The sequence below is a fragment of the Ischnura elegans genome, chromosome 8 (genome assembly GCF_921293095.1).
Source record: "Ischnura elegans chromosome 8, ioIscEleg1.1, whole genome shotgun sequence".
Lineage (NCBI taxonomy): Eukaryota > Metazoa > Arthropoda > Insecta > Odonata > Coenagrionidae > Ischnura > Ischnura elegans.
In genome coordinates, this window is record NC_060253.1 from 84,507,401 (window position 1) to 84,535,175 (window position 27,775).

At 38.6% G+C, this 27,775-nt stretch overlaps 1 protein-coding gene across 2 annotated transcripts; it reads right to left on the minus strand.

Moving 5' to 3' along the window:
• Positions 1-1,518: 1,518 nt before the first annotated feature.
• Positions 1,519-21,507, minus strand: LOC124164008 (neuralized-like protein 4). Of its 2 annotated transcripts, XM_046541159.1 has the most exons (5): positions 21,159-21,507; positions 19,164-19,281; positions 16,785-16,955; positions 12,376-12,466; positions 1,519-2,702 (listed from the first exon to the last, which is right to left on the minus strand). In XM_046541159.1, the coding sequence occupies exons 1-5, from the start codon at positions 21,442-21,444 to the stop codon at positions 2,535-2,537; spliced, it is 834 nt and encodes a 277-aa protein (XP_046397115.1). In that variant the 5' UTR covers positions 21,445-21,507; the 3' UTR covers positions 1,519-2,534. The 2 variants fall into 2 exon arrangements, with proteins under 2 accessions (XP_046397115.1, XP_046397116.1); XM_046541160.1 differs by lacking the exon at positions 16,785-16,955.
• Between the last annotated feature and the right edge of the window lie 6,268 nt (positions 21,508-27,775).

The window sequence follows — 27,775 nt, forward strand, 5'->3', positions numbered from 1 at the left end:
CGAGCTAGCGAAACTGTTTGTAACAAGAAGTTGTTGAGACGGCACTCATTAGAAGCAACATTTTGTGACAAATCAATATATGCCCTTGTATGTGACAATTTATATAATTGTTCCGAAGAATATCAGGAAAGTGTAAGGTCATGATAAAGTAAGAATGACATTGGTGAAAAACCGCCTGAAACTGGCAAGGTGGCTGGGAATAAATAGATATTTGAAGTAGATTTTAAGTAAGTTATGTATATAATATGTATAATCAAGTATCTGGATAGGTAAATTATTCATACATTACCTATTAAACATACCTTGGTAAATCAAGTCGATAATTGCCTACGCCTTGAAAAAAATATTGAGGAAATAATATATAAAGTACTAGTTTAATATTTAATATTTATTACCTTCTTTTGCATTAAACTCTCCTATGATTTTTTTCTAACCTCACCACCGTGTAAGTATTCGCGCCATTCTATTAAACTTCCAGGGCTATGTCGACATATAGCACGCCGTGTTGATCGCCTCTGGTGGTAAGCGAGTACAGTACGGTACAGTAACGTTACAGCCTCGGTACAGTACGGTACGGTAAAGGTACAGGTATGTCTTTTGAATCTTATTTTGAGCTATTTCAGTCAAAAAAATTTTGAACCTATCCAAAGTTTGATGTTTGCTGGCCATGCTTTGTTTCTTGACACAACGTAATTACCCTCTTTTAATTTTGAAGTTCGCCTTCGCTTCGACCATTTATTGTTCTTTTTAAGGGCTTATAATGAAACGTTTTGAAACGAAGACGATAAAAAAAGTGTTAATCGAATAGTCAATGTGAATGATTTCTCAAAATTTTTAGTCAACTTAAATGTGTTGAACAGTATCTTTCCACAGTTTCAGAAATACATATATGCATATTTCTTGACGGTAATATCCTTGGGTTATATTTTTTGTTGCTGCGTTACAATGTTAAAAATCAATCGTTATGTATCAAACTATATTACATTTTACTAAAATATAAAATATCCGTACTTAAGTTACAGCTATTTATATTTTTGACACATATATAGAATTTTTTTCTCTTATTTTCTTGTCAAGTTACTGAAGAACATGGAACGTAGCGTGATTTCGATGGTGGCTCTGGGTTTGATATGAGATGCAATTTCTAAAAAATATCAAATGATGATGCCCAGGTCTCGAATCCACGACCAAAGTCTGAGGCTTTTTGACTAGACATGATGATTTTTTTTGCGATTTTCACGAATTTTGTGAAATAGCTTCAATAATTTTGATTTTGAGGTTAGTTATAAGTTTTTTTGGTTAGTTTTAGCCTTATACCTATTGCAGCGTAATAAATTAATCGCAGTTTAATATACCAATTGCAGTAAAAAAACTGATTTACCAAGAGAAAACGTTCTTTATCTCACTCTCTGTAGTGATTACTGATCTATTTTTTATACCTTTTATTGGTTAAATGTGGTTCATTTCCACAGATTGTTTCTTTTTTGTGGTTAGAGTGCCAATAAAGAATAACTGAGATCAGTTACAGTATTTTTTAATTTTTAATGATTTACAAAGTACCAGTAACAAATTAAAACAGTAGCTAGTTACAGTTTAAATACTGTACCCGTTACTTTTCGCAAAACCTATGAAAACTGCCTTCGATATTCAGAAGGATATGATGATAGTTTCATACAACACTTTGCTTTGCTTTGGTTAGTACTTGGCTATAGATACCCCGCGCAGTAATACCATTGTCTACTCAAAGTTCTTGGCATACACCGGTAGATGTAGTCATAACGTAACGATTACTTTCAGAAGACAATGATTGAATTAAAACTAATAATTACATTTTTCGAATGTAATGATTGTAAGTAAAAAAATACCTTAAATGGAATCGTAATGTTAATGGAGTTACCTTTATTCAGTCACTGATTGTTACTGACATTTCTGATTGTTATGCCTTGTTCAGATTACGATTGTCCGAGCGATCGTCCTAACGATAGTTGGCCAAAATAGCAGTGTGAATGCATATATTGACAATGGTTACTTTAGTTCCGGACGTTGCCATTTTACGATGGTTAGGCTCAGTTCATACGTTTGTAAGCTCCCTTCACACTATTTGTTTTTCATGGATTTGTCCAAGCAAGGAGGAATATATGCAAAAGGTAAATTATTCGTCAAATACACGTTGAACAAAGTAATACCTTGACCATGCTTACCTCAACAACTTTGCTAACCGTCAATTTCTCGTTCACTTTAATGTCATCACTAGAGGGCAGCACAGATTTTAATCATCGTTGCGTGAATGCACGATAGTTCGAACGATTGCTGGAACAATCGTAATCTGAACGAGGCATGACATTTCTTTTGTTACTCTTAAGTTTGCCTAATCACAGGTGTGATGCATTAATAGCTAACTTACTTCCTGATGCAAAATAACAACTCTATTACCAACTGTTTCTAAGGAAGAATAAGATATCATATCATTTATTATTACAATTATTCAATTTACAATTGTAGTTTTACGGCAGCTGAAAATTTTCTCCATGAAGTCAGCCGTCCTTGTTGATTATCGTTGCTATGGCCGCAAACCCTCTCACTTCGTACACTCCGTACACTACGGAAGGGGCATTGCTGATTGCGGGTCCCTGATCGATGCCATTCACGAAGAAATGAAGGCTCCCATTGTCCCTCTTCATTACTCCAATTGTCTCTCCAACCTGAATAAAGAAAATAGTGTATGTTTTGTCAGATACAGTGTTGTCAAATAAAGTCAGTGGAATGGGCTGACTATATATCTAGCAGTGACTTTTTCCCACCAGTCGAAAAAATATAAGAGGTATGACCACCACGGCGAAATGACTTGTTGAGATAGATCTTAAGCACTCCGATTGGCAAGTATAATACTCCCATAATCGATAATTATAGTCTGTATACCGTAGGGTGGAGAACGGGCCCGCTGGGTACCTGAGTCGGTCCCATAGAGTTTTATGGTCGGTTCTTTCCTCACTATGCCGCTCGCGGCTCGCGGACCGACTCAGGTAGCTGGCAGACCCGTGCGACACCCTACGGTATACAGACTATAGGTCAATTTTATATCTCATTACACCTGAAACTATAGCCAATTTATTTTTTTAAGTCTATGAGATATTTATATCGCCCTCAAACTTTCTATTTCACCTGTTAAGGCCTGGTTACACGGTACATGAGAATGTACAAGAAAATGTGAGAATGTCTGAATCTCAGAATGAACGCGAAAATGCACCGTGTAACCACGCAAAATGTAAGAATGTATGAATTTCTGAACGCCTGCTCTAATTTCGTTCAGACAATCATACAATTTGACCTCAGAGTCACCTGGTGGCAGACTACGAAAACGACACATTCATTTCATCTGGCTTGTATAGGCGACTTCTTTTTTACGTACGGCCCCGATAGTTATTTCGATTTGATATGATCTTGCTTGACTTGGATATCTCACTGATTGGATATGGGTAGCGAAAGAATGGAACACAAGAAAAGGGGATGGGTAAAAGGAAGGATCAGATGGAAAGGCGCTGAATGTATGAACCGCGATAATTGTCCAAGATTGAGATCCAAATGATCGTTAAAAGGTCATAAAAAAGCATGTGATAGGCAAAGAAATAAGTTTCAAGTGCTATTTACGCTGCATTTACTCAAGTTCCTGTTTTTGAATCCAGACCGACTGCAAAAGAGTCGAAATTTTAGGTGTTGCGTTGACATGCAGCGAACGTTATGGGCATCGCAGTAATAAATATTGAATTTACCTTGCCAAAAGCCTCATATTTCTCGTATATTCCTGTAGCGTGCGCCGATTCACAGGAGAAGGATGGAGAGAAATCACGACACACTCGCTTTCAAGTCTAAAATTCAACTGCCTTTATTATGTCCTGTTTATTATATCACAAGGCTTAAGGGCACGAGAAATTTTGAAAATGTGCTTTTATTATGGAACACTACTATCCAACAAAATTTTAACGATATCGGCGAAAGACACTTCGTGAATATTCCTTGTTAGGGGCTCCTTGTGACGAGAGGCCGGCCACCCATTACATTCCTTATTTTTCACCGTGGTTTAATCGTAATCAGTATTTATTCTCGTAAACAGCCACTTTCCTTATAATTTGATCCTACAATGGGTAGAATGATAGGTACATTTATAGAGTTGTTTACAAAGTGAAATAAGTAACTTGATAAAATCCTGCGGTAACCCTGATTTAAGAGTGTACTTACGTTGAGGATATCCCATTGACAATATAGATAATGTATTTGACTCCATTCTGTGAATCATCAACCACTTATTCCTCTTATTTTTGTCCCTTCGAACACAAGCAAAAAACTTCTCCGGCGAGTAAATAGAGGCACTAGACGTCGGGGCACTTTATATGGTTTTATGGGATACACGATTTATATGGTTTTCACACGTTTTTCTATTGAAGGTCCGTGCTACAATATACTTATTACATTAAGCAAATGATGTGGATGTGTAACGTAGATCACAATCTGCAATTAACTTATTTTAATTTAATCTTTCCAAAGCCCCCCAAACAATCGCCTTTATTTATTTCAACAACGCCTTGGCAACCCAATATATTCACAATCCGAAGTATGACGTTAAAGCAGCAATTATATTCGCCAAATTTGCGTTTGAGTCCCTACATAGACAGTTTTTCTAACCACTTCCTCAGTCTGTCATCAGTGGATTCCAGGCCGCGTTGTAACGCGCGCACGCTCCGTCACGTGTTTTCAAACAGTCGATGAAGATTATTTTTAAAGACTCATATGTCAGCTATAAAACATTATTCATCCGCGAAATTTTCGGCAAGTACATTTGAGGTAAGGATCTTATTATTCTAGTACTTTTAAAAAAGTTTTCATGTTCCCCATTGGTTTATATTTGAAGTTGAAATAATTTGTTGCGCATTTAAAAATGTACGAAAAAATGTCCGAAAAAATGTACCGTGTAACCACCTACTCGTGGATCTTGTCCATGAGAATGTACAAGAATCTGTTCAGAAAACCATTCAGAAAAATGTACAGATTCTTGTACATTCTAATGTACCGTGTAACCAGGCCTTTAGAAGTATCTATGAAAAATAATGGTAAATAGTAATTTTTATCTATATTGCATGATTCCGTGTAGGGATTACAGGATATCATGTAGTGATATCTATCCTTATATCCTATATGTGTGTATAAATGGTTAAAAAGCGAGTCACTATCATTAAAACACATAAAAAGAAAAAGTAAAAAATAAAAGTCGGAGCTTTCGAAGCAGTAGGTAGCTTCTCTCTCAATCTGAGCAATAAATGGGGAGCGGGAAAGGAGTGCGTTGGACAAGAGAAAGGGGGAAGAGAGGGTAGATTAATGGAGGGGGATTAGCATGAGATGGTCAACACAGGGAAGCTATATGCTTGCTGATGCCTGTGTACTTCCCCTTACGCAACACCCGGCCGTTGAGAACAAACTGTCGCGCGCGCGCACCTTATTGGCCGCCGGTCAATATGGCCGACGACGCGACGTAGTCGACGTCGCGACGAATACAAGCTTCAGGGATTGTCGGCGGTAAGCACCCAACCCCAGGTCATTTTGTTGAAGGTGTGGCATTAGTTTTAACATGCTAAATTTAAAAAAAAAATTCAATGCGGGCAATTTTTGGCGATTTTTTTCAACTTGTGGCGAATGAATTTGTTTAAAAAAGTAACTCATGGAAAACGTATTGCGTAAAAAAATGCACTAATGTATTGACAACAACTGTGCAAAGTTTCAAATTCCTCACTCAAAAAAATCTTTTTTTGAGGTTTTGTCCAGAGTTTTTAGATTTCAGCCTACTGTGCGTAGGGCGCCTTCCCTCATGGCGCAAATGACCTCACCTGTCAGTTGCCTCCCCAAAATACTATACCATGAGGAGATCACATAAAACGGGTAATCACTCAGGGAAAAGAGGAAATTTTCGGAAAAATTGCAACGCTTCAATCAGCCAACCAATATATTTCAATATACAATAATTGCCATGAGAAAATATTCACCTGGACCGGGAATCGAACCACGGACCTTTGCCTTCCGGACCACTGCGCAGACCACTACGCTATTAAGGTTCTTTAATTCCCATGGCCATTATACCGATGCTCTAGCTATACTGAGGCTATACTGAGCCTCGGTATAATTGCCATGGGAATTAAAGAACGCACGGATTTAAAGGAAGGCACGGAAAGTCAAAGGTCCGTGGTTCGTTTCCCGATCCAGGGGAATTTTTTCTCGTAGCAATAGGTCTCTGAACACCTATGTAGGTAAACACGTTTCTGAAAAGTAGGTGTAATTATTAAGCTAAAAGTTATAGCATTATGGCTGTAAAGTCATCTATTTTTTTATTATGAGCATTTAAAATACGTCTCACAAGCCATCAAGGAAAAACGTAATTCGCACCGCCGCACAATGGGCTAGAATCGAAAAAAGCTGGCCAAAACCTCAAAATCGATTTTTTTGAGCTAGGAAATTGAAACTTCGCATACACATTCTCAAATAAATTGTGCATAACAACCCAGATTATTTTGGTCCTGTGTTTTCACTTTAACAATATATGTGAGGTCAAAGTTGAGCAAATTTAGCGAAAAACGACCACCCTCGATTTTTTCTGAAAATTGCCGACTTTATCCTCGTGCAGTGGTTTTATAAATAGTTTTATCGACAAAACTGTTATACCATCTTAATTGACACTTCTTATTCTTTCATTTAAAAGGTTTTTAAAGATTTTTTTTCATCAATAACCATAGATACATAACAAAATGGCGGAGCCTGTTTTCAACCCATTTTTTCACATAAACGTAGAAAAAAAGTAGACATTGTCACCGGCTTACACTAAGTAACTTATATCATGTCGTTCTTTGAAGCTTCTGCATTGTGAATCTAAAGTCAAACCTTGCACTAATTTGCAACCCCGAATTTTAAATCGTTTTTTCGAACGCACGGACGACACCGGTTCTGGCCGGCGGCGGCGGAGAGTACGGCGACGCGGCAAGCGGGTGGATGCCATATGGTCTCATTCACTTTTATGTGTGGATAACAGATATATTAGTGACAGAAAATAATCACCAGAAAGTAAAATTTATAAATATTGCTACGAACGACTCTCATTATGCAATCGCTGGGCACTGCAAGAGGTGCACTGAAAGGTTTCCTTCTTTGAGTGTATTCCATGGGGAATGGACTTAAATCGCGTGCTTTACTAACTAATAAACTTTTTAACAATAACAGATAATATATTCCTTAAACGTGATGGAAAATGGCTCAATACAGTACTTAATTTTGCCGAAATTGGCCAAATCAAGTACTGTCTTGGTACTTGAAGAGTTCATTATTCTTATCCAGTAAGGTTATTTAATTTATATTCTTGATTTAAAGCAATTAATAACTATTCCTTATGCAGCACAATTTACATGTTGCTCTAGTTCAGCCAGTGCAGATGGACGTCAATTCATGTTTTCAGGGTTGTATCAAGAGAACGACTAGGAGGAAAACGAATGCAAAAGGAAGATTCAGTGACCATCCTCGGAGGCAAGAACTCTTGCCAAGTGGATAAAATGCAACCCCGAGTATTATGTTATGTCAGATTAAGAGGCCCTCTCACTAAGTAATTGTGTCCATGCGGTTCACAAAATTTCGGTGCAGGGGTCTTCGAAAATCTGAAATGCCAGGGATATAATATTAATCCCAGCGATGAGAGAGTGACGCGAGTATATGATTTCATTTACCCGAGTGATATTATTGTAGCAGAGGTTATATAAGAAGTTTCCAAAAATGGTTCTGCATCTTACTGCGACTCGAATCTTAACGTACATTTCCACAGATCCAAGTTTCGCGTCGCATATAAAGTGCACTTAAATTTGCAAACACGGCTTTGACAGCAGTTAGGGCATGCGCAATATAATCACACGTGGGAACGAGGGCCTATGTCTCATGAATTATTGCTCGTGAGCACCTTTGTGCCTTCTTGTTTAGGTAAAAAAATGCTGTTCCTTAGGCCAAGCATGAAACAGGCACGAGTATTCAAAAGTCATCACAATTATTCTAGATTTCCTCTCCAAATAATTTAATTTTCTCTCTCTCACACTGACGCTTTAAATACAATTATGGTATGCCACCAACCGTACATAAGGTCTTCATTCAAGGAGCTGACATTGCAAAAGAGTCCATTCTTAATTGCGACAACTGACAGGGGAAGCGATATAGGCACGGTATAAGGACGTAAGAAAGTTCCGTGAACGGTTGACTAGAAAAATGGCACGAGTGGCCACAAATAGGGATTTATTCCGAAGACAACTCCTAATGTCATAACTGATAATGACAAAAATTACGCCAATTAAACTGGAGGAAACACACAGCTTGCCGAAAAATGTAATGGATCTGTTTTTGAAAAAGGAAAACAATGCTTTAGCTCAGACAGTGAAAGTGATAAAACTCGTCAGATAGTGAATGAAAAACAGTAACCTTTTATTGCTGACAGTGATAATTGCAGTATGTTAGTTGGGAAAAGTGTAAATTGTGCTGCTTTTGTTTATGTTATGTTTGTATGGTAAAATATTTCTGAAAAATAACCATTTTGTCAGCAGCGCAGTTTAATAAGAATAATGACGTTGATATAAAGGTAAGAGATTTAAATCAATACTTTAAATTGAGCATAAGGCATACATTAAAATAAACTGTATTTCTTAGGAAGAATACATTATTTGATGTGAGTAATATGCCTTCCGAAACTTTTAAAGCTAGTAGGAATTCAAACCAAAAACAAGTTCGAAGGGCTCGGCACTACAACAATACTGTAAAACGACCGTGGTCAGAAGGCCTTTAAATATGTATGGAGGGTAAGGAAGTGGAGGCTATGGGTCATCGAAGGCTCTTGCCTAGAAATAGAGCTTGTTTGTTAATAAAAGAGTCCGTTTCCCTACTTAAAGCACGCGATTTAAGTCCATTTTCCATGGAATGCACTCAAAGAAGGAAACCTTTCAATGCACCTCTTGCAGTGCCCAGCGATTGCATAATGAGAGTCATTCGTAGCAATATTTATAAATTTTACTTTCTGGTGATTATTTTCTGTCACTAATATATCTGTTATCCACACATAAAAGTGAATGAGACCATATGGCATCCACCCGCTTGCCGCGTCGCCGTACTCTCCGCCGCCGCCGGCCAGAACCGGTGTCGTCCGTGCGTTCGAAAAAACGATTTAAAATTCGGGGTTGCAAATTGGTGCAAGGTTTGACCTTAGATTCACAATGCAGAAGCTTCAAAGAACGACATGATATAAGTTACTTAGTGTAAGCCGGTGACAATGTCTACTTTTTTTCTACGTTTATGTGAAAAAATGGGTTGAAAACAGGCTCCGCCATTTTGTTATGTATCTATGGTTATTGATGAAAAAAAATCTTTAAAAACCTTTTAAATGAAAGAATAAGAAGTGTCAATTAAGATGGTATAACAGTTTTGTCGATAAAACTATTTATAAAACCACTGCACGAGGATAAAGTCGGCAATTTTCAGAAAAAATCGAGGGTGGTCGTTTTTCGCTAAATTTGCTCAACTTTGACCTCACATATATTGTTAAAGTGAAAACACAGGACCAAAATAATCTGGGTTGTTATGCACAATTTATTTGAGAATGTGTACGCGAAGTTTCAATTTCCTAGCTCAAAAAATCGATTTTGAGGTTTTGGCCAGCTTTTTTCGATTCTAGCCCACTGTGCGCCGCCATCTTAAATGACGTCAGCTCATGCAGTAATGTTGTTCTTAACCACCTTGACCGTGCACATTATTGAAGTTTACAGTGGAGATATTGTGGTTATTACGACGTATTTTTCGTGTCGTAGTTATTCCTCGATATGTCGCAGCGTATAGCTTCAAGTACTGCATTGTGCCTAAGTGCAGAAATACGACTAGAAATGCTCCAAATAAATATTTTCATACGGTCACCCAAGACTTAGAACGAAGATTGGTTCGGACGACAAAGTGCCGACGAATGTGAATGAAGGATAAAATGAATTCTAATATTAACGCATTGTTTATCAGATTTGACACAATCCTATACCTACTCATCTTCACCAGTGGAAAGTTTTTTCACTTGCTGGCTTTATCCACTTCGAGGGGATCTCTGTCCGACACTTTTTGAAAAATTTGTATTCCTCAAAGAGACTAATGCAACCATATAGAGCAACGTTCGAGAAGTTTTACTTTAAAAAATAAAATATATATTTTTAAAACATACCTTTTTCGTGTACTATTTGTAACTATCTTTACGAGCAAAAACAGGTTAAATATTTTTAAAGATCTCTTAGTTTCCATAAGGTGAGGTGGGGTAAGTGGGACTGCGGGGTTAGCGTGACCCCCCTTCAGGTAAATCGTATTTCCGTTCTCGAAGCAGGTGGCGGTAGTGCAACATATTCCACACCTTGTTATGAAACCAGAGCCAACGACTTTGTAATACTTATCCCTTAATTTCTCGTTCCACATGCTTAGGAAATATACCCGTCCGTTCATCTCGTAGTCTAAGTTGGTTGTGAGGAGAGGCTATACCGCAGTTCCCTCTGAATCAACGCATCGGAGGTGTTAGGTAAGAACTATATCTTGTTTTCTCTTCTTCATGGATTGGTTTTCCTTGCTTTACTTTAAATTTAGGAACTCGGGTCATTATATTTAGTTTAGTTGGGGGGTCGCACTTTCCCCATCGTAACCGTTCATTCCTGCCTTCCGGGGCAAGCGCGACCGCGTTGTCTGGGGTAAGTGCGACCCCCTGCCGCACTTACCCCAGGATACGAGGTTGAAGTATGGATTGAATTTTTAGCTTCTGTCTAACAGTTCTTGCGTTAAACTTTCTTAAATAAATGTTGCAAAACACCGAAGTTTATAAAACTAGGTCTTTTAATTAGAGTCCTCTCATTAACTCTTATTTTCAAGGTTTATCAGATAAAGATAGCTTACTTCAGTTTGTTGATTGATTATGATAGGGCATTGGATATTATGTCTCCTGACGAGGAGGATGTAGACGACATGGTGTTAATGCCTGAAACAAGATAGCATGAGTCGAAAAAGCTTAACAAATTCGGTGACTAACATTCAAAGTGGAGATTGGATTCTGGCTAGATTCAGCAGCAAAAAGTCAGTTGCTCACTATGCAGGGAAAATTCTGGAGATTAATGAATGAGGTAATGCCGTGGTTTTCTCTTTGAGGACATTTTTTGGAACTGAAATAAGTTTCACCTGTCCATGGAATGAGGATTCCAGCGAAATACCTAGGGAAGGTGTTGTAAAAATATTACCGAAGCCCCCTGTCGGCCGTCGACCGGCCGGCTTACAAATGTTTTTTTTTTCAAAAAGTATTTCAAATACTGTTTTAAATTTCAAACTCCCAAGTCACAGGTATTGTGCACTTCAATTTTGCCCAGCCCTACTTACATAATACTTGAACTGCTCTCAGAACTAGCTATGCAATCATTGCAAGAAAGGCTGTTAACTTCCACCTCACCGTCCTCCTCAAAAACTCGTGCCTCCACATAATAGGTTGTGCTCGGGTCACACACGAGCTCGAACGATACATTCGTTTTGATTGTGCGTAATTTGCACGCAACCAATGGCAGTCTAAACATATGTTTAGACACTGTGGTTTAAAGTGCCAATGGCGTCGTCAGCGTAATCTTCTCGTCCGACGCTAATAAATTTAATTTCATTGTTAAATTTCATAAACACATTTAATATGTATTTTACAAGAGCCGGTGATATTATATTTCCATAGCTATGCATCTTCACTCCCCGGCTTTAAGCATGCATGTAGCAATTTCTGTTACTTATGTAAATTAACATTGCTGCCGTTGTAATTTTCGGCAAGTTTCCGGTGTCAGCCTTGGTGAAACCAGGTTCCGTGGCGTTTGCCTTTTACGATAAAACCTCCGAAAGATATATAAGAAATAAAACCTCACTTAAAGTCGTTAAATAAACCGAGAAATTTGGTGACAATGCGCGACGCCACTGGATTTCCCACACGATTGCATGAGCTGACGTCACTTTCCGGCTGGCCAATGGAATTACGTTTTAAAGTGGGTGTGTTTTTGGAACTGTTTCGGTCATTTCTTTTGTAAATTCGTAAGAAAATATGTGAAATAAGTGCGTTAAAGTGGCCTTTATGACATTTTTACTATATTTTACGATTTTTAGTTAGTATTTGAAGGGATATTAAAATTTTGTCCAGAGACCTATTCTTGTACATTTCAACGCCGTTCACGCGGCAGGATTATGAATATTACTCATCTTTCAATATAATTGCTAAATCGAAGACTTGCAATGATAACTGATCGCTTAAATTCAACATTGTTCTCTTAAACATACCTTCGTGTTGCACACGTTGGCTCCGTAGTTTGGCACAACAACCTTATTCTCTCCATACACGTTCACATCGTAGTAAATCCATGTTCCTCCGCTGAAAATAAGGAAAGTCACATTCGATAAGTTGGTATTGAAGGCGGCCACGAGCAATAATAGGCAATTTTATGGATGCATATAAAATATTCCTTTGAGGATATTTGTTTTTTAGATGGTTTAAAAAAAGCAGCGGTGAGGGAAATAAAAAAATGATGGTTTAACGACCATATTTTTTCAAGGGCATGAAAAATAAATTAAAACATTTCCAATGCATGAGAGGCCAAAGGTAAAGACAATATCAATAAACATAGAAACACAAAAAAAGAAACACTCACACGGGAAAATAAACTCGGAAGCTTTCGAATAACTAACTTCTTTCTCAACCTCAGTAAGAATGGGGAGGAAGGGAGAGTGTTGGAAAAGGGAGAAGAGGGGAGAGGTGTATGGGGAGAGGGAGTTAGGACGTTGGGATGCGACGTTCAAACCCGGAAAGTTTACAGCTGGCCAAACTATTTGGTGATACATGGAGGACATTTCAAGCGCAATACTCCGTCCGGCGGATTGGACGTTAAGCCGTGGTCCCCTTGGTACCTTTCATTAAGAGCATACCAACGCCGGGTTTCTCTCCACCCTCCCTTCCCTAATGGTGCAAATAACCTCAGCTGTCGGTCGCCTCCTCCAAATACCATTATTTGAGTAGCTACCACACCATGCACAAGATTCTCAAACAAAGGGCAAGTGATATGATCTTACAGGTTGGGAGTTGGAGAATGCAATCCTAAAGTACACCAAAAAGGTAATGTATCGTGAGAAATAATTTCTTTTGATTTGAGAGCATTCAATTAAGAGATCCCTCTAGTGGCGGCTCGTGAGTCAAATGCTGGGAGGGGCACACTCCACCGGGGGCTCAATTTTTTTTTTAACATTTCTTGTATTTTAGTGAGTTTTTAAGGCAATCTAGAGACCATTATGACTCACTATTACACAAAACAATCACTAGCACTAAAACACTAACAATCAATAACTCGATTAGCTCAACTATAACTCGGATTTTTTATATTTAAACAGTTTACACATAATAAATCAACTTGTCACCAAAACAAGGTATTCTGCAACGCTGCAACACCAAGATTATACGGCCGCCGGCCAGCGCGGCGATGTCAACTCGTCGTTCTGCGCATGTTCGGACGGCGTCCCAAGACTTCCATGAGGCACAAGCTTAGACGCGTCATAGCACCAGCAGCCACCACCACTACCACTATCCATATAACTGCATGGTGATGGATTGGGACGTTCTGGCCAGCCCCCCGCGGCTAAAAATGCGAACTTCTCGCGCTATTTTCGGGTGTTTTTCCTACATTTTCGATGCATGCGATTGAAAAAAATACTTTGGCTAATTAGCTGCAGGTCATGTTGACGCATTTTTTGGGGATTTGCGGAGAGCTTCCAGGTGTCGGCCCAACTTTCATATCAATTAATAGATGAGCCGGAATGCGATGAGACCGTCAGGTGACAGTTTCGTCACCTTCGGGTGAAGCATGTGGCAGCACTTCTCTTGGGACAGGATCAGCATCATTATAGCCGTCTCTATAATCGGAAGATACCATTTTCACTTTAAATATACGGATGCGTTCACGCAGGAACGCAGCTGAGAATTAAGGCTAGAGGGTTTTTTTAGGAGCTACTAATAACGGGGGGGGGGGTATAGAATACGGGAGGTGCGGGTGCCCTTCCATAAATTATTAATATAAAAGGTTCAAAATGGTGAGTTTTACGGTTTTCTGAGGGATATTTTATTAGTCCTTACGATATTATATAACTCATATTTATCCATTGAAGTAAAATGGATTAAATTTCAAATTTTCTCTGAGCTCTGGGGGTGTTTCGTCCCCCAAATCCCCCCCTTTCGCTGCGCCACTACGTTCACGTAAAACGCTGGTTTCAGGTGCCTGAAAACTAGCAGTTTGTTTTCGACGTTTTCAAGCGGGGGAAATTATTGTGTCCTTCCACGTAAAAAGCTGGAAACAAGTTTAAGTCCTCATTTGTCGAGATGTCTTCGTCTTTTTTTTTTACTAGAAAACGTCGTGTTTAATCTAGACAGGAAGGGAGGAGGGGTATATGATATTAATATCGAACGGAAGAATTGGGGATCGGGTTGGTGTGGTGGTTAGAGTGTTGGCTTCCCACCCGGCGGGCTCGGGTTCAAATCCCGGCAGTGGCAGAGAATTTTCAGACTGCCCGATCCCTGCTTGAATGTTGTGTGGAGGACATTTCAAGCGCAACACTCCGTCCGTCGGATGGGTTGTTAAGCCGTAATCCCCATGGCGCCTTTCGTTAAGAGCAGGCTAATACCGACGCCGGGTTTCTTTCCACCCTTCCTTCCATACATTCCCTCATGGCGCAAATGACCTCAGCTGTCGGTCGCCTCCTCCAAATACCATACCATTACATACAGTAGAATTTAGGCGAGTAGCACCATCTCTTTCCTCAGTTGAAGCATGACAAAGCTAGATTCTTTTCAAACACGAGAATGAAATTAGAGACATTTGTTTAGATTATCTGGATGCGGTGTTTCAAAGTTTTTACCGAGGTCAAAGTTCCGCCATCTTAATTTGACAATTTATGGACTTAGTCTCCGACTGATATTTTAATCTTATTATCAGAGTCCTATAAATTGCCAAACAATAACTACGAGAGAGCAGTGTTAAGAGAGAGAGCAATCTAGAGGACACTGCTTATTATAGCCAACGGAAATCCAAAAGTTACAATGCAAAAGTATATTTTCAATTATATCCCCACCAATAATGCACCTGGTGAAACCTACCCAGGCAGGTATCGAAACCGCGACCTCTTGTTTGGTAGGCGAGGACGTTACGCCGCCGCCACCGAGGTTTTCCCCTAAAAAGAACTCAACCACTGCCAAGGAGGTTGTAAATATCTGGAGGGGGCACCACTGCTTTCAACCGTGGAGCGCAGCGTGGCAGGAATGGGGGTGCTTGGGTAGGATAGCCACGCCCACTTTGACCAAAACATTGACAATCCCATAAGGGTCAATGATTACTATTTGGTGAAATTTTTGGTCGTAACTCGTTAATACATTAAAATAAAATATGCAACGCACAATTTAAATCTTCTTTTCTTACTTCATAGGTAGGTTTCGCGAAGTTATGACTCAAATATCTTTTTACAGGGAAAAATTATTATCAATAACACCACGGTTACGTTTCTACAACCAGCTCAGCTGAAAATAAAATTTTACGAGAGTAAACTAGCCTTAACTAAGCTAAAAGTGGCTAACAGCAACAGAGTTTATACATTATAATGAAATTATCGCGAATGATGGGAAAAATCCGATGACAATCACTGGCGAAATACTTATGATTATGGTAGCATTTTTCGCTTAATGTAGTTCATTTTCAGAACAAAACTTAGCCACCTCAGTCGGAGACTAAGTCCAAAAATTGTCAAAATAAGATCCAACAACAAACTAAGAAACAAGGCCAAAAACTCGGAAACAGCGCCTCCAGATACTAACAACCTCCTTGACTAACCCCAACTATAATTGGTATGTATATCGATGCGTTGATGGTGTTTGTCATCATGTGAATGATGGTTATCCATTGAAACCTAAGCCGATAAAGGTGAGGAAAACTCGAAAAATGTTTGTGTTCATCAATCATCAAATCGATGGCTAAGTTCTAACAACACGCATCTCAAAAATAGCAACTTTTCAGGAGAGCAAAAAAATATTAATTTCTTTTACTTTCACACTGAAATTAAAAACCAAAATTTCATAAAACTGAAAAAGAAGCATTCATTTGCAAACAAGGAGTTATTCTTTGCTTGTATTTTATTTTTTAAATGTTAATACACTTTGTTTAAGATACCCGTCTCAAACCGGCCGAATTTCAAATACTTATTGTTAGAACTTAGCCATCGATATGTTAAATTACTTTCTACAGAAGTGATTGATACTTGTAATCAATTACATTTAGGGTAAGCATAATGAGCTTTAATGGAGCACAATTTTTTTTCAGAGATCGGTCCATCATTATCAATAATCACATCGTAATGTTATAATGTCGTAGCTTAAGTGATACTGATTCTTGATGGATATGAAACAATCAGATCAATTAGATAATTATGGACGTGTTTTTCCGAATTTGGGGTCAAATCAGATCACGTCACAGATATATCCAAATACGATCAATGTTTGGTAATAAAAAAAGTGAACGCCAACGGCGCGCAACTGAAGGCTCACTTTCATAGTAACAGTTCGTTTCCATTATGTCATCGTTGTTGCCTGGAGCAGTGAACGGTTTATCGTAACTCAAGGCAACAACGGCATATTTTAAAAAAACTTCAGGGCACTTTACCTGGTATACATTGATTCATAAAACTTCACATCGTCCGGAGAGTGGGCCATTATGCCAATGCCATGGCAGCGACTTTTATCAGTATACCTCTTGTCTAGTCTCACCTCGAATAGTTCGTTATCAGTTAGAGGTCTGTTGGTAAATACTGCAGCGTTATGTACATTCTCCAAACTGCAATAAAAATGTGAAAATCGATGTTAACAATGCGCCTGAATGCGGTGATATAAATAAAAGACGAGATTATTTAACTTAAAGTAAGCTACATGTAAATTGCCTTTTATTTGCCGCTAAATTTATGGATACTTTAATCTCCATTGTGTAATATCCTTTTGAAAATTAAATCCAATACATAAATATAAGTGGAAATTAGAGTTCTTTTTCTCAGTTCACGTGGATATACTATGACTTATGTCCTTTATACTTCAATTAATTGCGTGCCATATGTTATGAAACAAAGCGGTTGCTGTGTTCCAAAATCAGGTGAACATCAGCTTCCGTCTGCTTACTGCCGCTACTGCTGTTCTCGGTTTTTTGTAGTAGCCACAGTAGAGTCCACAGTAGGGAACGTCGTCAAATGACTGACGTCATCGGTTACTGCACCGTAATGCCAGTTGATTTTGGAAAAGTTTGGCAGCACTGTCAGTACTGCCAGTGAATTTCGGAACGCGCCCTAAGAATGAAAAATACCAATATAGAAGGTCAAATTTCCTCAATAGCATAAGAGGCGCCTCTTCCGTCTGTTGGGAGACTTACTTGACCAATAGGGTAGTTTCCTTCATCAAAGAAACCGAAAGGCATTGATTGCGATTTGTTACCCACAATTACTGTATTCATAATATACAAATTATTTCGTTTCAGAAATACCGGTTTAGACGAATGGCAATGGCCCATTTTAATCCTCATTTGAAAAGGGCCAGATTGGCGCCCATGCGATGCCACTCCACGTGACGTCACAGGGACATAGTTTCTATAGGAGAAGATAGGAGTTATACATCGTCTGAGATTACCAATGCATGCATGAGGCGCAGAGCTCAGGGAAACGTGTCTTAATAATCACCTATTAAAACTGGCTAAGGTCGGAAAGTTTTCTTCGTTTGATAAGGTATTAATAAACCTTTTTTAAGCCAAGCGCTACCAGACAGCAAGGTACTCAGCTACCCTCTAGCATCCTGCGTCCTATCAGCGCTCAGAGCCTCGATCAAGGTCACCTCACAAGGCGGGAGGGGGAACCAGAAATACGTCACACGGAGAGATTTCCTTACCCGTCGCGTTTTCGAGCGCTTGAAATTTTTCACTTTTCATTTAATCGCGAAAAATAGATATCGTCATTTAAAAATCTAAAAGCGTGAAATACGTACTCCAGGAGTAATAATCTTCCGATATAGGCAATAAAAAAATAATAGGAAACCACCCTATTGTATCTCTGAAAGAAGTCGACTTATCAATGTAGCCGACGCGCGGGTGATATACACACAGAAACGATTGGAATCATTTTATTGCTCCGTATTTGTTCACAGAGTTAACAATCAATTCTTTATCTGATAAGCCGTAGTAGCAATTAATTGAGACAAGTGTTCAGGAGACAGGCGCAGCAGGCAACGCAACCCCTTTATGAGTGACTCCCTGGGGACTTACGCATATCGCTTCGCCGCTGTTTCCCAGAGAGTTCCATTAACGGCCATAGAGGGCACGCGGTGCGCCGTAGTGTGACGGCACGAGCGAGGATCGGCGGAATACCTCCAAACGTTATGCCGTGCAACGCAAGCCCGCCACATCAAGAATAAGACAGACGTCCTAATTGCCTCAAAATTACTACAAAGTAGGGTCATCGCAGCCCTGACGTAGACTGAACGTGCCGTTGGTATACCGGCCATTGTAACCGTGGATGCGAAAAATAAATAAAAAATAAAGCAAATAAAAAACGTATATAAAAAGTAAATCAGAAAATGTGCCAAGAGCTGATTGACACACTCATATTATTGGGAAAGGTATCCTTTTCAAACACTTCTCAGATGATAAACATCATCCCTATTATATGAAAAGGCCGTTTAGAAATCATGACTTTGGCGTCATCCAGGAAGGTAGTATAAGTATAATGGCTATTTTTCCGATTCATTATTTACATTCGCCGGTGAAAGAACACCACGTGCTTCATAAAGGTATTAGTTTATGGCACCGACAGTTGAAATCAGTCAATTTTTGAATCTGTCAACGTACAAGTTTTAGAACTGTTACAAAAAGTAACGATTAATTTAAATAGTTACCTACATTTTTAAATATCAATTTTAATCCTGATTTTTTTAATCCGCTGATCCCAACTTAGGTATTTAATCTCATTCATTATAGTAGATTTAAAACGCTTTTTATTCAATTACTCACTTGATCCTTTGCGCAGACAAGCCGCCATTGAACACAACTACATTTGGGCCATGGCGATGGTGGAAACGTAACCCATTATCAATACTCCTTTTCTCCACGGTTTGGTTTTCATGGCCATCTGGAAATGAGAAAAGTGAAAAATACAATAGATAGGTATGAGGTTACTAGCGAAAGATAACTTTGGAGTTTCTAAATCTAAATAGGTGCAAATTATGGCTTTAAAATTATTGAAGTGGTGATTCAAAGTTTAAAGTTGGTATACTTAACATCCGAGACCTATAGCTTGTACGAGTGTATTCTCAACGCTAAAACTTATACTGCAAGTAGTTTTTTTTAAGTATTCAACTCAGAAATAACATTTTATTAGTAAGTCTCGTTTCCTCCATAAAAATTTATCGCATTAAAAAGTTAGTATTGACAAATTTTCGGAAAGATTTTGACTGACTGTCTTTTATGATGGAAAAATTAGTTTAAATTGTTTCCAAAATTTCTTTTCATGAATAATACACTGGTTTTTAATTATTCTGACATCTTTTAAAATATCTTCGAAATTAAACTTTATCAGAACCACGTTTTTCATCTAAATTTGCCCAGCCGCCCCTTGCCCCTTTAAAAACGGCTGCAAAAAAAGTATGGCCTGTAAATTTTTTCAAATGGTTGTTTGTGATTGTCTACTTGTAGGGAACGAATGATTAAAAAATCAGGATAATTAAAAATGTTGAGCTAAATTTGGAATCCACACAAATGTTCCATACACCTGAAAATGTTTATGAGTTACGTACATAATAACGTCAGTTTTCAAACCCGGCCAAAGAATGCTTTTTTTGGCACTGACTAGCGAATGACCAATGACCGGCAAATCTGTTTTCTTGACTTGTGCTGAAAGCTAAAATTACTGAGGCTCCGTGATACGCAAATCAAAACGAACGTATTGGCAACCGCATTAAAAATCTTGTATATTTTAATTTTTTTTAATTTTTTTATTTATTAGTTTTTTTTGGGTCCCTTACCTCCCCTTAATCCGCGTATGCATCCCGTAATACAGACCCCTACCACTTTTAGGCATCAAACCACGCTGGTAACCCATAACTTATATTGCTAAACAGAATCCTCTTTGACCCGAGACCACTTATTCTGGCCGAATGCGTGAGCGCGTGAAATATAACCAAGACGTGAAATTGCTTCACCATGAAAAGGGACAACATACCAAATAAAAAAATGCATGCCTGTTTATTTTTACTGTTATTGATAATGCACACTATATTTTGAGTTTGTCGGGAAAAATAGTTTGAAGAGGAGGCGTATTCAATGAGAATGTTAAGTTTACATTCTTCGGTTACTCAAAAATTATTAATTATAATAATTAATATATATGCCCCTCCTATACCACTCGTATACCCCCTTCCCCTCTAATATTTTATGTTATATTAATCCTTTCCAAATTAAGGGGGTGAACAGTGTATTCATCCCTTAAAAACTTTTCCTTTAGCTACCATATCATATGTCCTAAAAAACGAAGAAAAATTGTTATTTTAATGTTTTTTAAAGTTTTTTTTTTCAATTTTCACCCCTTATCTTTTCAACCCCAGTGAAGTTTGTCTCTCTTTTGACCCTGATAGCCTTAAAACGTCGATTTTTTTCAATCAGAAGCAGATAACATTAGTAAAATTCCCTTCAAAAGCGATAAGTTTAGATAAGGGGTTGTTTTCCCCTATTTAGGGGTTGCTCGTCAAAATGGAGGGTGATAGAAAGAAACGGAGGTCGGATTTTCGGATTCAAAAACACCCTAAATTGTACCAGGCATTTTTTGAACTATTTTTTTGGCAGAACAATGTTATTTATCAATAAAACTTCCAATTTGAGAAAAAATTCCATTCCCGATAAGGGTGTGGTGGGGGCGGTGGTGGGGGTGGTTGGCGACCACTCCCAGGGTGCATTCAAAGAATTCAGGGGTGAAAAGCTGATTTGCAGCTTCGATGACTGAGAGCTAATTACCTTTGACGAGGATTTCCACGTGAATCTCACGATTCTCGCCGCATTCCACGACGTTGTGAGTAGCTTCCATCTTAAGGTCAGCCGTCGATTTGGATGCATCCTTAGTGCGAGCTGAGAACGCGGTCGTCCACTGGCCATCCGAATTATTTAAGCGCCTATCGTAAGACACTTTCAAGACATTACGCCTCGCAGTATTAATGGGACAGCTACCGTCCGACTCCCCTCTTGCAGACGCGAACTGCAGTGTCAGCAGTACAATGCAGGTGAAAACGGCCCATTGTTTCATGGTCTCAATATGCTTTCGGTCAGTGGCAAGAATATCTTCCCTTCTTCTATGAGAATGAGCTTTTCTTTGCCGCCTTTCTGACTACGATCCCCGAATATACTGAATATATACACGTGCCAGCAGTTTCATTTATCAAGCCTCGAGTTTCCTGATGCGTGAAGGCGACTCGAATTTCAAATCCGTCAACTTTCTGGCCCATGACCCATCAGCCACTGAACCGATGGAAATAAATATTCGCGTCCTTCCGGACTGCTTTTTCAACTTCACCAAACATAGGATTGAAAGTTCAGCCAATCGAGATGGTTAAAATAACCTGATATAACTCTTTTATTAATAGGAAATAGTCAATGATTTGAGCGAAGAGGACATTGGATAAAAAGAGGAGTCTTCATATTATACGATCATGAAATTCACACTTTTTTTCAATCTCGTTTTTGTTTCATTCACCCACAAGGCAAAATCAAAGTTTTTGTTTGAACCTACATTGTGGTGTCAAATGGTGAAAAATGTAAAATCTTGCTGACACTCAACAAAACTTAGGACCTTTCCCCGTAAGTATGCCAATTTTGTCCAAAGTTAAAGTGAAGTCCTAAATTCGCTTGTTAAAATAAGGACATAATAATAAAAACAATAATAATAATTTTCATGAATTAGAATGATTTTCATGAATTGGTTGATGTGAAGTTACTAAAAATAGAGGTATAAAATGACACACGACCTGTTTGATTATTACTCCTGGAGTACGCATTTCACGCTTATACATTTTGAAATAATGATATCTATTTCTCGCGATTAAATGAGAAGTGAAAATTTTCAAGCGCGCGAAAACGCGACGGCTAAGTATGAGTGCTTGGAAAATCCCTTGTGAAGTCTGGCTGTCGCCATGTGAGGTGACCTTGTGGCGAGGATGTGTGCGCCGCTGCGATGCAGGCTGCTATCAAGTAGCACAGTACCCTGCTAGCAGGTAGCGCTTGGGTTAAAAAAGGATTATTAATACCTTATCAAACGAAGGAAACTTTCCGGCCATAGGCAGTTTTAATAGGTGATTATTAAGAGATGTTTCTCTGAATTCTGTGCCTCATGCATGCATTGGAATTCTCAGACGATGTAAAACTCCTATCTACTCGTATAGCATCTAGGTCACTGTGACGTCACGTGGAGTGGCATCGCATGGGCGTCAATCTGGCTTTTTTAAAATGAGGTTAAAATTGACTGTTGCCATTCGTCTAAGCTAGGATTTCTAAAACCAAATGATTTGTATGTTATGAATACACTAATAGTGGGTAGCGAATCGCAGTCAATGTCTTTCGTTTTCTTTGATGAAGGGAACTACCCTATTAGTTTTGTATGAGAAAGGATATACGCAACAAACTTATTAGATGAAAAAAAGGATAGAACAGCCATTATGGGATAAGAGATTTCCACCAACCAAGTTCTCCTCAAGATTTCTTGCCCGCTCTGGGTGGGTGGGTAGACGTCACACGACCAACGGAGGGTTATATAGCGCTTGCACTACATTTTTGAACACTAATTTTGCCACGTTTATGCGGAACAATAAGGGAAATCAATTTTATCGTAGTTTCTTTATGCTTAATAAATTGTGTGAACGCTATTTGAGACCACTGGAGATGTGCCTTAATAAATTATTTGTTTCATTTTAGACGAGCCCGTTTCTTCCTCAAAACCCCTCAAAAAAGTGAATATGAATCCTTTAGTGGACCAGGCCATGATTTCTTAGCCAGGTACCGCATGATTTAAATTTACTAGCTTCCTGTTCGATCCGTTTACTCTTTTCATTTGGCTATTCCTCATAATACTATTAACCGATTTGGATCTATTTTAATATGTTTATTATATTTGTAGAAATAACTGTCATAGATTTACTTCTACGAAGCTGAGAGATCGAAATTTTTGCAAACAGGTCAAAACTTTCAGCCAGTTCCTTTTTGGGGATTTTTCGGCATCTTTTAAATGCTATTTTCTATCTTAGAAGAACACATTATTTTCCTATTCCTCCTTATTTAAGATAATGGGCCAACTTATGCTGAAACCCATGGGAGACCAAATGAGGAACCATCAATAGAACAGAGCTTGAACTCTGAACCTGTTTACAATATTTATTACTTGACTGAGTGCGTGGTGATCATTTTGTAATCTTTTCCATCAAATCCTCTATTATATTGCTATATTTTATCAGTGCTCTTAGACAATCAGGCATAGTTGATTAGAGCCTTAATTTCATTCTGTTAATGCTTGTGGAAATGGTGAGTTCAACATTTGGCTTCATTCGGAATCCTTCATAGGCAAATTATAATAGAATAATTTCCATTTTACATATAGGACATAAACTAAAACACACATATATTCCAATTGGCTGCTTCAGTTGTGCTTCAGTGGGAAACTCTTTCTTATCACAACAGAATGGATGTGAAGTCTATTTTGCTGTCATGCCCAATCTCCATATGTAATACAGCAAAAGGTAAATGTTAATAAATGGCCAAATATACTCTTAATTCCCAAGCGCTGTTAGTAAAAGTAACATGTCTTTCACCGGAGCGGGGACGATATTTACAACAGAGAATTCAAATGCCGTCATTAATCTGACCCGAATCACGTGACACCGAGAGCGAAAGGCTACGCGCTCCGGCCGTAAGGTGCTAGTGGAAAGCGCCATCTACCGTATGAAAGATCTAAGGCGACACCGCAGAGTAGTGGCGGAAGGAGTGATGGAAAAGAGTGACGGAGATAATGACCGCGTGATTCAGAAAAGTGCTTAATCGAGCGATCAATTTTCCAGTCCCGAAAATCAATCGCTCAAGTGAGGACTAAGAGAGACAAAAAAATGATCGTATGATTCAGGCTAAATAATTATTGTTGAAAGGAAGGACGCCAGAGAAAGACCGTGGATGAGGCAGGTGATGAAGGACAAAAGCAGAAGACTTGTTCCGGTTGTTCGACTTGTTCCGAAGAGATGCACTTACCTAACTTTTTCTTTTCCCTCTTCAAATGTCATGATGACAGCACGCTAAGGAGACTAATATGATCCCTGAAGAAACAGGTAGTTCAGAAAATTATAATTTGATAAATTTAATTCAACCCTTTCAAATATCGTTGAAAGGAAGAACGCCAGTTATACAGCTCGGCCGCCAAGAGTTGTCCGATGACCTTTAGAAGGGTCTAGTTCGGGGAAGGGGGCAAGGTTGTCAGGTAAGAAAGGGAAACACCCACCTCATATGTAAACAAAAGGGTTCCGCGAATAAAGGAGCCACAAGGGATGACGAGCGTGAAGGACCCAAAGGAAAAATACTTTCTTTTGGTGATTCGCAGAAAGGGCTTGTTTTGGTGCATCAGGCCTATTTCAGTACTTCATGGTCATGTGACAACATTGTTTGACTAGGCAAGGCTGTGAGGTACGTTTGGGGGACAGCAGTTTGGCTGCAAATTCGTGCTGGAGCAGAGATCTCCGCCCCTCGTTTAAAAGTGCCATCGGACAACTCTCGCCGGCTGGACTGTAGACCGCGGATAAGACATAAGGCAGGTGATGAAGGACAAAAGCAGACGACTTGTTCTAGTTGTTCGACTTGTTCCGAAGAGAAGCACTTAACTGCCTTTTTCCTTACAATCTTCAAATGTCATGATGAAAGTACGCTAAGTAGGCTAATATGATACATGAAGGCACAAGTTTAATGCAACCCGTTCCAATGTAGGAAACTGGCCAAACGCCTCCCACCACAGGTTTATTTAGGCTGAGTAGTATTAACATATTATAGGTGTAGTATATATATATATATAAATAGTTTAAGTTAATGTCGATACACACAGAGACACAAAAAAGAAACACCTACATTGAATAAATAAACTTGAAGCTATCGAAGCACTTCAGGCTTCTTCGTCAGCTGAAGAATGAATGGTGAGGAAAGGAGAGGGTTGGAAAAGGGAAAAGAGGGGTAAGGGGAGAGGTGTATGGGGAGGGGGAGTTAGGAATAGGGGTTAGGATGCAACGTTCAGACCCGGAGAGCTATTGGCTTGAAAGTGCCAAATGCACGCCAATTCGAGGGTGTGGATGTTGAGGGCGGAGTCGGTGGGAGGGAGGGAGGCAATAATGGATACTTTGTAGCAATGATTGAAAATGGAATCATGTGAAAGACAATGTGTAGGAACTGGTAGAGAGGAGTGGGGGGAAGATGGACAACAGGAGGCGCGATGATTGTTAATTCTGAGATTGAGAGGGGTAGTGCATAGGCCAATATAGAAAGCAGGGCAGAAATTACAATGAAGAAGGTAGATGATGTTGGTGGAAGTACAAGTAGTGGATGGGAAAATCGGTAGGCATTTAAGCTTGGGGAGAAAAGAGGCAGGGGGTGGAGAGAATATCTTGCAGGTTTTACACCTGGGACGATTGCAAGGTGAGGGTGTGGAGATAGTGACTGACTGCGACTTTTGGAGAGGTCGGGTGGCTTTAAATATGGTGTTTAAATTCGGTGGTCTCTTAAATGTTATCCGAGGAGTGGACGGGAAAATCTGAGAGGTGGACTTGTGTTTAAAAAAAATAAAACTTGAGTTAAAACTGGAGTAAAAAAATAAAACACCTGAGTCATACAAAGTCATAGACCTGCAGATGTAACCACGTTACGAAACCCGGGTCGTGCCCATATTAAAATAATAGTGAACCTTTCAAAGTTTTATTTTTTTACTTACAATATGGAGAGGTCTCACAAAGTAAACCCTGAAGTTATCAGTTATGTTTTTCAGTACGTTTATACTTTAAACTAACAACTATTTAAATCATTAACTAAAGGATGTGCGTCTTATTGCTTTGGTTTTTAAAAATTGTAATCAATTTAACATCTGAATAAAACTATTATTGCGAAGAGATTCCTATGGTTCCCACATAATTTGAGTAAACTTTGGCGTATAAATCGCCTTTTCCCTTCTGCTACATACGTTTATGGTGACTTACTACATTGATGTAGATGCATAAAATTAATCGTAAACATAAAAAAACAGTTTGCGGTTGCAATAAATAATAACTTTCCAATCTGTTCGGAGATAATTTTTTTAAGTTCAATTGAACGCACTATCAATATGAAATGTCTACAAAGTCAATAATTCTCCCGGCAGTCAAAATTATTTATTATGTTATCAGCAAAATCTGAGCTGTGAAATATATAATTTCATTTACTATCAGAATTAAGCCTGTTGATAAAAATTTAGGTGAAACAAAAAACTGTAAGAAACGCCAAAATAAGTAGTACTTACTATTGTCTTTTATTAACACAAATTCCTCCATTTTTACGCATAAATTTCTTGTCCATTCATGTTATTAAGTATTCAATGCATGATTTATTGTAGCTAAAACAGTTATTTCTACTTTAATGCATTTTGTTTAACCATTCCAAAATGGCGTCTGTTAGACAATGCAGCACGAAAAATGGCGGTCCAATACGTGACGCGACGGACGGAGGAAAATATACTCCCACGCTTTGTTCCCATGACAGAAGCTACGAAAATAATCAAAGATACGAAATATAATTTTCATGAATTTTTATAAATATGTTCACAAATGGGAACATTGGAGTACAATGTAATTTAAGTAAAAATAAGTTAAATTTAATCTTATTTCATATGAATGGATTTATACCACCTACCTGTTAAAAAAAAAGGCCAAAATCCGTCAAAATGACGAGTTAGGCGTTTCTGTTTTGAATTTGTAACGGTAACCCGTGTTTTATTCAGGATATCACTACACCATATTAAGTCTGGCGATTTGTATGTTTTATTTAGCACGTGGGTATAAATAGCCTCGAATTGACCCTATATGGTCCAACGTTGAGACTGGCTCGACAGGTCTGGAGCAAAAATCAGGTCCAGCGTCGAGTTGATCTCGACATCACAAGGTTAAATATAAGGGGGATTATACCAGGGCAATGTTTCGAGAGATGTCACACATAGGTAATTTTTTTAAATAATGAACTCTTTAATTGATCCTATATCATAATACTAGAGTAGGTGGAAGTTTGCTATTAACACAAAAATGAAGCAGTTAAAAGGCACCAACGAATCCTGTCAATTATTCCTTTTTTCTGAAAATTAATTTGGACAAGGCTATTTGAATTGAAAAAATTGGACCGCAAAAGGTTAAACAAACTGTATATCATCCTACCTCATTTACCGATCTCCTTACTTTCAACACAGACAAAAAGAAATTTCTCGTATTAGATGATGCTCATAAATTTCCTACGAAAATATTTACCGCTGGATATTTCTGCATGAATGCATAACCAAAGACGGCAATTCCAAGTTCATACTCAGAAAGAGACATACGTAGAAA